At 34.6% G+C, this 11,241-nt stretch overlaps 1 protein-coding gene across 1 annotated transcript; it reads left to right on the forward strand.

The window, feature by feature from the left end:
* The first annotated feature begins 228 nt into the window (after positions 1-228).
* On the forward strand, positions 229-11,023 carry LOC112051871 (uncharacterized). The gene is made up of 4 exons (XM_024090684.2): positions 229-607; positions 3,881-3,986; positions 5,084-5,256; positions 5,382-11,023. Exons 1-4 carry the CDS (start codon positions 501-503, stop codon positions 5,716-5,718), a joined length of 723 nt encoding a protein of 240 aa, XP_023946452.1. The 5' UTR covers positions 229-500; the 3' UTR covers positions 5,719-11,023.
* Positions 11,024-11,241: the final 218 nt, after the last annotated feature.

Genomic DNA, 11,241 nt, shown 5'->3' on the forward strand with positions numbered 1-11,241 from the left:
ACGAAGTTGCCAATCTATACCTACTCTTTTTTTACTTTGCTTTTTAAGGAGATCTAATACTAATATTATAAAGGGGGAAGATTTGTTTTATTTGTTTGTATTACTAATAGGACCACTCATCTCAGAGGAATTAAATAAATTAGACTGAGCTACAAAATCAGTAAAAAATGAAAATTGAACGTATCCATACCTACGTTTTGCTTTCAAAATATGGTCTGTAAAATTGTAAACGTGAACGCAACTTTAATGCGGCGGTTTGACAGGTCAGCCTCGAGCACTCTTTTTAGCTTTCTGAGTAGCGTATTTTCGTTTTAATTTACGTTGTATCTATATTTACGTGTTACAATTAATATTTACGTAGACATTAATGTAGTGTACACTATGAATTAGGTCGTATCTAAGTGCACTTACAGTGTTACATAAACAATATAGTCCGTATCGGCAATTCCTATGCATTTAAGTTTGCGATACGTCAGTTGATGAATGTTGGGTGAAAGATAATGGATGTGGATACTCCGAACATACTAAAAAGATCCAGTAGCGCACCTCTCATCAATGAAGCGGCATCTACGGCGGCTACGTCGCCCACCACGAGTACTGCGCCCAGGTAAAGTCTAGATTCACTAGTAGTCTAATAGTAATCGACACGCCTCCCACGGCTCTCTTATAACTTGTCGCGACGTTGCCTGCCTATTTTTGACAGCTGCTGAGATCACAGTGGGTGCCGAGCACATATTTAGCACTTTTACACTGGTATAATAAAATCTATCATAGTTAGGAGCAGCTCTATAAGTTGCAGATGTCATCTAAGGATAATGTGAATAATTGATTGTGTGTTTGTTTGAGGTAAGGCGAAAAACTAGCGTGTTCTCCATTTGTTTACATTACTACACAGTCTTTTAAATCCCATCTACATACCAAGTTTTAGTTTTAGTGAGCAGGCAATCTATTTCCTGGTATTGATAACTGGAATTTTAAAATTCCTTTAAAGTTATTTCTTTATTTAATTTAATGTGCTTTGTTTTACTTTGCATTTAGTTGCAAAGCCATTAAGTAATGGTAGTACATAGTAAAGATCAATAAAATGTTTTATCACTTTTTTATGATTCTTTTACACCACAATGTATTATTAAGTTAAGTACTAGGTCTTAGATTTAAAGCTAAAAAACATCAGATAGTAAAAATATTTTTGCTCCAAACCGTTTGGCTAAATATTACTGAGAGTGAATTGTGTTAACATGGCACTAATGATCTACAATCTTCATTATCAAGAATGGAATTTAATCAAATACTTTGGATGCATTTATTCATATGTGCTAAGTAGATAGATTCCTAAAGGGTTGCCAAATAGTTATTTTAAAAACATAAATTACTTGATATTAATGGTATCCTGACCCTTAAACTAGCTAGCCCAGTATCTTAACGGGTCCAGTGTCTTCTTAATTATTGCGTAAGTAATATTAATAGTAGTAACCAAAAAAAAAATGAAAATAGTTAACAATACAAAACAATAAAGTATTATGAATTAAAAAGGATTAGTTATTAGTTTAAAAAACCTTTGTCATTACATGTCTGGTTATTCAATTCTCTTTTCTATCATCATTTTATATTAAGTAAATCGTCATCAACCCATATTCAGCTCACTGCTGAGCTTGAGTCTCCTCTCAGAATGAGAGGGGCAAGGCCATTAGTCCACCACGCTGGCCCAATGCGGATTGGCAGACTTCACACATGCAGAGAATTAAGATAATTCTCTGGTATGCAGGTTTCCTCACAATGTTTTCCTTCACCGATTGAGACACGTGATATTTAATTTCTTAAAATGCACACAACTGAAAAGTTGAAGGTGCATGCCCCGGACTGGATTTATTTATTTATTGAATATCAAGCAATACCATACATTACATTATACAATATAGTAATAATAATTACAAGTTACATTTTATTACATAATGCAAGTTATGGATACCCAGTTTGGGCGTAGCCTTTTGTCGAGTGAGTGATAGGGAGACCGATTTTATTTTTTGTTTTTATTTGTCATTCAAGTAGTCATTCACCGTGTAATAGCATTTAGGGTAGATTCGAACCCACACCCTCCGGAATCGGAGGCAGAGGTCATATCCACTGGGCTATCACGGCTCGATTTAGTAAATACCTATATATAACAACAATAATTACATTTTCTATATTTATAAAAAAATGTAATTCATTGAAGAGAAATGGTCTAATGGAGGCCATTTAAGAAATAGCGGTATTTCTGGTTGCACTGTTTGTTGAATTTTGTCTATTTCCATGAGATTATCTCGTTGGTTCCATGTTAGCGCCAACTATTGGCTCCATGAAGTTGTGAAAAATCAAACTTCTTAGTTTGCATAAAAAAGATACAGTCATTTATTCAGTAAAAAACACATACTTCCATACTCTCTAGGGAATCTTCCCATTGACCTAGAACTAAATTTGGCAAAATCACAAGATACTATACTAATTAAATTTCAGAAAATTATTTGAAGCTGAATTTAGTAGCGATAAGCTAGGCAAAAACTGTGCAATTAAAGGAGAGTAAGTTACTGCTAGTAATCAAAGATACTGCTATGCGCTGGGCGATAGTTATAAAATTACTCATTGTACTTCTCTTTTCTTCTCTGGTCTGTTTCAATAAAATAAAGGAATGAATATTTATATGAAACTAGTGGACGCCCGCGACTGTGAAATCCTCTTTCAGTGAAAGTCCCATTCAAATTAGTTCAAAAGTTCCAAAAATTGGAAAAACAACAGACAAACAAAAATTTTATTAAAGTATTTAGGTATTGTGTACATAAGCACTTGGCAAAACATAGAATGTTTTAGATTACAGACAGACTTAATTTATTTATATGTATTGATGATAAGTAATAGATTTTCACACTGAAGTAACATTCTCCATATTCTATATAGCTATATTTATCAGTTTACAGTTCATTTCAAGTTGGTAAAGTTACATAACATGTTGGCAGTCTCAAATTATGAATACACACAGTTTTTGCTTTGGCAAAGTTTCATATTACGTTATTATTATTATATATATATTACGTATTATTAGTAAGATTTTATTTGTGTATTGTAATCAATATTGCATGATAAGCAATCTGTAGATTTTTGCTTACAAACATCTTATAGTTATTGTATTATACAATGGCTGTTTTAATATACATTTGATATGAATTATGCTAATGTTTTTTTTTATCATTGCCTAAATGTTTTCAGCCATCTTTTGAAACCAGGTATGATAAGAACATGCAAGTTTATTTATATAGGAAATCTTATATACCAGCAGACAATTAACCTTTTAATTAGTTCCTATTCCTGAGGGAGTACAGGGATAATACTAACCTATGTCTTCTCAAATGTAGATTTCCGGAGATATTACTGCCCCTACAACCTCACAAACTACCTCTTTGTATTAATTATGTAGTTAATAATTGTAACTCCTCAGTAGCTCAATTGTTATGGGACTAGATTAAGTCTGAGAGGTTTCAAGTTTTAACCATTGGATTATCAAATTCAGTTAGTTATATTATATTAAAAATTCACTTATTTCAGGTAGGCTTAGTTTTCAAGCACTTTTGAAATGTCAACAACACTAAGTAATAATAAAGTTGAAAAGAAAAACATCATAAATATTTTGTTAAAAAGGAGATCATTTTGGGCCCAGCATGTTACAGGAGTCATGATAGTCCAGTAGTTATGACTTTTGAATTTGATTCGTAAAGCGTGGGTTCGAATCCGGTCTGGGGCATGGCACCTTCAACTTTTCAGTAATGTGTATTTTAAGAGATTAAATATAAATTAAATAAGGATGTTCACCGAATATTCTACAATAACCGTTGTACTTTGTTACCAGGAGCACGTCATTCTTCAACATGTTCAACAACAGTTTGCCGCGCACGCGCAGCAACAGCATCAGCTGTAGCCCGCTGTCGGCGGCTGTCAGCATCCCCACCCTGCAGGTTGGTACTTTAACCCTTTCATTAAAGGGGTGTTGAAGGAATATAACACATTAGATTCAGTTTTTTTTGATAGTATGATAGTGGCCCCCACTATCCTTAAGTGAACTACAAAGAACAACTATATAATAACATACTATAACATAAAAGTAGATTGCTTAGGACATCAAGTTACCTTAACCCTGCAATGCCAATATCTCACACTTGCACTTCCCTAGACAAACTCTGTTACTAAGCATCTTAAGTAGTAGCAAATACTAGACTATTATTATGCAAGATGTGCACTGCAAATTCCTGGTTTCCAAAAAGCATTACCATTAATCATTCTTCATCATTATATTATGGGTGGAGCAATAAATACTTGTAGTGTTTGATACAGTCATGTTGTCAATTTTATCTAAAGTATTACTCAGATTAATATTAAGAATGTGATATTTGTTTGATTAATTAGTGTTACTTCATTGCTATTTTCGAAGATAAAGTAAAAAGTTAAGGCGTGTGCTTCAGTGGGTATATGAATTCAATAGCTATAATCAATGATTTTTTTCCATTATTATACTAGTGGACTACCCATGTTTTCTCTCGCGTAGTTCGTGTTCATGTGAGAATTTTTGAAGTCTGCCCAGCAGTTTCTTTACAAAAAAAGAAAATCTTAACCAATATTATTTTTGAAGTGCCCCTCCCAAGCGTTGCACATTCCTCAGAACATGTCCAAAGGGCTCTGCATTGCTCGTTTACACAGCAATACTTTTTACTGGACAAATTACTCTCTTGTAGCCTAGGCCAAGTACTTGGTGTTACTATGGGGATAAGATATTTGTCTTGATTGAATTATTGTTTATTGACTAAGGTTAACGTGAAGTCAGAACTGTGCAGCGAGAAATTCACGACAGTGAATCACTATCTCTTCTCTCACACCCGTCGGGGTGTGGGGTTGACGGTTTCGAGGTAGTCTCTCTGCCGTGGTATCAGACGCCAGCCGTAAAAACGGCAATGGGTCATTGGGTTGGCGTTGGAGCCGAAGAGTGTAGACCTATAGGCCAGTAGGCCGGGATATGGTTGCAAATCGCTGGGTTAAACCCTATCGGTCCCTTTCCCAGAGCACTTGCAACCGGCGGCTGACTCCACGCGTGAACCAGCTGCGCGCGGAGGAGTGCGCGGACGTGAGCAACACGCGCGAGGTGGCGCACGAGCGCGAGGTGCACACCGCCATGCAGATGGGCCAGTCGTACGAGGACCTCGGCCTAGCCAACTCGCCCACCAGAGTGCCCAGGTGAGCTCTCTCATCTGTCAGACTCATTTTTCTCAGTGCAGGTGCATTCTGAAATCTCAAGAAACTTAACTATACTATGTGATAACTTGGTACCATATTAAATGTATAAATCTACATTTCCACAGATTTTCGCCAGCGGTGTCACCGTCGTCAACGCGTTCGCAACCCAAATTCACGACGCGACGGAGTCTCTCGCCGATAGCACTGCGAGCGTCCTCCTTCAGCCCCATCAGCAGACCCAACGTTTTGATAGGGAAGAGACGATGCGACGACTCAGACACCCCATTCTCAAAACGGATGTGCACGACCGACCGACTCACCCCTTCAACCCCTGGAACACCTGACTCTGACTCCTTAGAATGCACATTCAGGCCAGTGTCACCCCGGTCCATCCCCATGAACGAGTCACCCAACGAGTCGCACGACATACACGAAAACCACAAGTCACCCAACCCGAGCTAATAGAATGTAAACTTTAAATTGGTTATATCTTGGAAATGAATTACTGGTGAAATTCAAAGAATCATGAACCAAGAGGTGAATTGTCAACTGTATAGCATAAAGGGCTGAAAATAGTATGGAATACGCCCTGATTGCTGGATAAAGAGCACAATAAGGGTTATCCCGTGTTAAGATCTTCTGAGACACAAAAGAGCAAGGTTTTAAGGTCAAAATTTGCGATAATAAACATCGTTTTATGGTGCTTTGTATAACAATAGAAAACTACAAAGTATTATTGACAATTGTTATGAAATAAGATGTACGATAACGCTCTGACAAAAAGATAAAGTAGTAAACCCAATGAAATTTATTTATCTCCAATAGTGTAGAATAATAGTCTCAGACCAATTATTGTATATGATATTCCTCACTAGAAAAGTAACGTACTTTTCTGTCAAAGTATATGATCAACGATCTAATGCAATTATAAAACCTGTCTCTATAGAGTCAATGTTTTATAGTTGTAATCGTGTTCGTCGGTTAAAAAACTCCGTAAAAATTAGTAAACCTTATTGTGTAATTGAATAGTGTGTAAACGGGCAAAAACTTCTAGTTTAGTATAAAATATATACTAAAACTAAGCTCGTTTTCCACAGAAAATGAGAGACAATTTTATTTGTGAATATGGGTGCAGTACTGATCCTTTCATAATTGGTCAGAGACTACAGTAAAATGAACAATCTTCTTATGTGTAACTGCAGTAAAATAACGATTGTATTTTTGTATTTTTCATCTTGAGAGAGCATTACTTTATAAATGCTAAATGCTACTTTATATTGTATGGAATGCAATATACTCCATATTGCATTGAATAATCTGACAATGGGAAATACCAATGGGGATGATGACTAGATTTGAATATATCGATTTTTATGATTCGGGTAAATAAGGTCAATGTTAACTAATTTATACATAAAAGCAAAGATTGTCTGGATATTTGCAAAATAATTTCAAAATCTATTAAAAATCTTTTATCGTAGTTAGATGAAAATTCATGCAGTTTTAGCTTTCTTACATTAAATGTGTCATTTTTCAATAAATGAACTATAAACATAAACGTGCAAATCACAAAGATATTAGTAATTTTGTTTCAACGCCCATACAAATCTAAAGATCAGTATCATATCATATCAGATCAGTATCGTAACAGTTTGTATGGGGTATTTTTCAGGGATCCGCGGCAACGCTGGAAATCTGACCCTTTAAATCTCTGTAGCTCCGAAAGTAATAATCACAGATACCCTATTACTTTTACAAAATTGTTTTACTATTAGCATAATTAATTTAGATACAATTTAAAAAACTATTATCATCCCTATTCAAGGCGGAGGTCCTTTGCTCATTTGTGCATAATGGTTCTTTACCTTCGAAAACCTGATTTAGCAGTTTATAGGTATAACAAGAGAATGTTTTCCTATATTAGTCATTTGCTTTCATCTAAATAGTAGTAAGCTGGGCCTGATACGTGGTTGTGTGCTCATAACGTGATAATTGATGTAGAAATGTACAGTGATATTACAGAAAGAGGGAATTACACATTAAAGTATAATTTTGTTGTTAAACAAAAGATATAGACACTAAAATGTGAATTTGGTTAGTGGAAGAAACTTATGAATATGTGAAAAGCTGCTGAAATGTGTGTATAGTGTGCAATTATTGCAAACGTCGTTGGAACTTTTGAAGGAAATGGAACTGTAAAGTGCAGTGTTGTTTCATAAGGACTGATTACTATGATTTTTTGTCATTGTGATGTTTGTCACTGTCTATCTCTCAATGCTTTTAATTTAAATTCTCATGATCAGGGAATATGCATGTTTCAAATTAAGGATAATTTCACGTAATTATATTACTTATTGCTACGAATTAATAGATATTTAAAAGTGTGAAAAATCCTCCGAAAAATTCAATAATAGTTAAACGTTCGCTATTGGTCCGTTTGAGAAGTGACGTCATTTTACGTGTTGTCAAATTTTGAATACCCATAGAAAAGAGTCTTGACATTTGTTACGTCACAGTACATGTTAGTATGGCGCATTAAAATAGGTTGAAATATGTTGGATATTTAAAGAATTTATAATGCAGAATAATGTAATAATATCTTGGAATTTCACTTTTATCATAGTTTGTTCTGTCACAATTTGGTTAAAAATATAAAAATTAAATACATGTATGTTCCCTACTGTAGATGCTTTCATTTGCTACAACTAATTGTCACTATTGTCAAGTCTCTGAACTCTTCCATACATTGTAATAGTATTTGTTGTTACAATATGTCACTTTGACAAGAAATTATACTAATGAATGATCAGTTAAGTACAGGTGCATTCAAAGAAGCCTATGTGGAGCATATCTTGATTACGTCACAAATTTATATTCAATTTGTTTATTACAATATGGAAGCTGGTACTGGTGGTATACCTTTTTGTGACATAATGAATATAGTGTCCCTATGGAATTATATAGTTCCTAATAGTGAACTTGTAAATGGTAGCATATTACATAAGGCATTTCCACAATATCAGATCTGATATACAAGTAAGAAGTAAAACATTGGTGCACAACAAACAAACGGAATTCTCAAAATCAATACATACAATTAGTTTTTTTTTTTTAATAAAAAACGATGGATATGTTTGTTCATTTCTGACTTTTCTTCATCAGACCACACGTCCAAAGACTAACACGTCTTCCAAAAATAGACAAGAGTCTTTGAACAACTTTTTTTTACAATAAACGTCAGCTAGAAACTGGTACAATCATAAAAGTACCACAGTAGTACGCTTCAAAGTTACTTTCATGCAACTATACTGGATCTGTTAATGTGGAAACTTAAAAAATCGTAGAAATATAAAGCGAGTGCCCTTTAAATAGCCAAAGCATCCAAAACTTTATTGTAAATATATGTTAGACGCGTTCTCGAGGTTTTGTATATAGTTTTAGTATAGTAAGTGAAATGTAGCCATCGGTGCCGATTGACTACGACCAATCCTAAGACAAACTACGAACTAGCCTAGTATTATTTTTTTACATTAAATTAAATATTAGAGTGCTTGGCTACAATCATGCTAGACAATGCAGCCTATGGTAAATGCGCTTGCCTAGAAGATGCCTATTCACTGTTGACTTGATACCCATATTGTAGGTGGTGGGGAAAACGGAAGCTGGAAGGGCATTCCATAACTTGGCATTGCGGATCAGGCACGAAGAGCCGAAATGCTAAAGACGCCGACTTTACCAAAACCAAATTGTTTTTGTATATAGAAACCTAAATCTAACCTTCATAAAAAATAAACACAGACAACCACAAAGATGACATTGGTGTCCATATTCTGCTAAACTTTATAGGGTAATAGGGTTTCAGTTACATATTTTACAATTTAAATATTCTACCGTTAAATATATATTAATATTAAATATATATAGTCCTGTCTATAATCTATCTCCATTCCAGATTTCAGCCGAATCGGTTCAGTAGTTTCGGCGTGAAAGTGTAACAAACATACAAACTTATGCGTAATATGACTTCGTTTGGCTTAGGATTGGTACCTAGCCAAATCAGCACTTATTGTATTGTAAGCTCATTCGATGAGTCGCGTAGACTCGTTTCATCCCGCCTTTATTCTTTACATCAAGTAAAGTAGTGTTTAGTCTCATCGTCGCTGGTAACGCTTTTATGTTTACAGCCCCCTAGCCAAGTGGCATGTCGATTCTCTTTCTACGATCGCTAACGCTACGAAAACTAGAAAAACGTATGGGAATGACAGATCTTGATCACGTGACCTGTCGATAGCAAATGTCATTCCCATTCATCTGTCTAGTTTTCGAAGCGTTAGCGATCGTAGAAAGAGAATCGACGTGCCACTTGGCTAGGGGGGCAGTCCCGAAACACAATAGAGTATTTGAGTACCTAACTAAGGTTGTTTTTACGTTTCTAATACGTAAATACAACCTTAATTATTCACCTTGACGAATTTTGCAAAAAAGACAAAAAATATCATTTGGCAGGATAATATGATAAAAAATAATAGTAAAGTTTTTTTATGCTATGGTAAAGGAATATTATGTTTTTTTTATTCAATTATTTACAATCGCTTGCTCTATTGTGTTGTGGTAAATCAATTTATAAAATAATTTATTTTAATAAAAACAAGATTTGCTCATTTATTCCGCCATTTGTAATTTAATTTAATTTAATGTGGCCAAACGCGACATGGTACATTTTTGACATGCAATAATAATATAATTAATCATTAATGAAACTTTTGAATTGTAATGAAACAAAATATATTGAATAATTTATTGTATCACTGCAGTGCAGTGTGTCAAATATCATTTTCATTTTAGTTTTTTGTAATGTGTTCATTATTAATTTGGAATAAACTAATTGATTCTCTTTCTACAAACGCTATCGCTTTGAAAACTAACAAAATGTATGGGAATGACAGATCCGGTCAACAACTTGATCACGTGACCCTGTCATTTTATATGACCCTGAATATTAACAAAAGAAATGTGTGCGTCTAGGGACGCTCAACAGAAGTTTTAATTTAAACCTGCTGCCGTAAACATGAGAGAAAGGGAAACATGCCAGGCAGAGTGGCGCCGTAACGCGTTACGTTACGAAGCGGTTTACCCTCCCCTGATAATTTAACACTTCAAAAATGCATGGGAATGACATTTCCTATCGACAGGTCAAGGGATCAAGTTATCGATCGCATCTGCACTTCCCATACATTTTTTTTAAATTTTCGAAGCGTTACCGTTTGTAGAAATAAAATCGACGTCACGTGGCTATAGACCCTTACCCATTATTTGTTCGAATTTTTAACGCCATGTATTTATCAACAAATATTATTTAACTTGCCAGATAAGTTTTAATCTCACTATTCGTTGAAGAAAAAAATTCTTAATAATATTGATCGTGAATCTGTAAGTAGATGATTTAATTCAATAGTTTGTTATGTTAAAATTGGTTATTTTAACCAATTCATTTAATCGCATAAAATTAATTTAACATGAAGAATGTTTGGGATATTCCTCGCATAGAAGCGTTTACCTATTGTATTGTTGATATTGTCTGCATTTTTATTTGTATAAAATATATTGAGGAATATAATTTTTATTGTATTTAATTCGTTAAGTGAGTCAAGAAGGTTTGGCTTGGTCTGTTATAGTCTTACAGCAGTGGGAATGTAACAGATCAAACCTACGATTTCTAGAAATAATAAATTTTCAAGTGTGATTAAATCACAGACATGATTAAGAACTTTTTATTTTACAATACAACTGACAAAATCCCCTTTTGCCTTGATTCCCTTGCCTTTTCCTTTAAAAAAATATATATATTGGGAATTTAATATTCAGTAGTCTCAATGGCTCAACGGTAATGGGGTCGGACTGATCACCGAGTTCGATCCCCGCCCCGCTGGCCTATTGTCGTACCGATTCCTAACACAGGACGGCCTTCGTAGGGCAGTGGTATGC

Source organism: Bicyclus anynana, chromosome 3, assembly GCF_947172395.1.
Source record: "Bicyclus anynana chromosome 3, ilBicAnyn1.1, whole genome shotgun sequence".
NCBI classification, from domain to species: domain Eukaryota; kingdom Metazoa; phylum Arthropoda; class Insecta; order Lepidoptera; family Nymphalidae; genus Bicyclus; species Bicyclus anynana.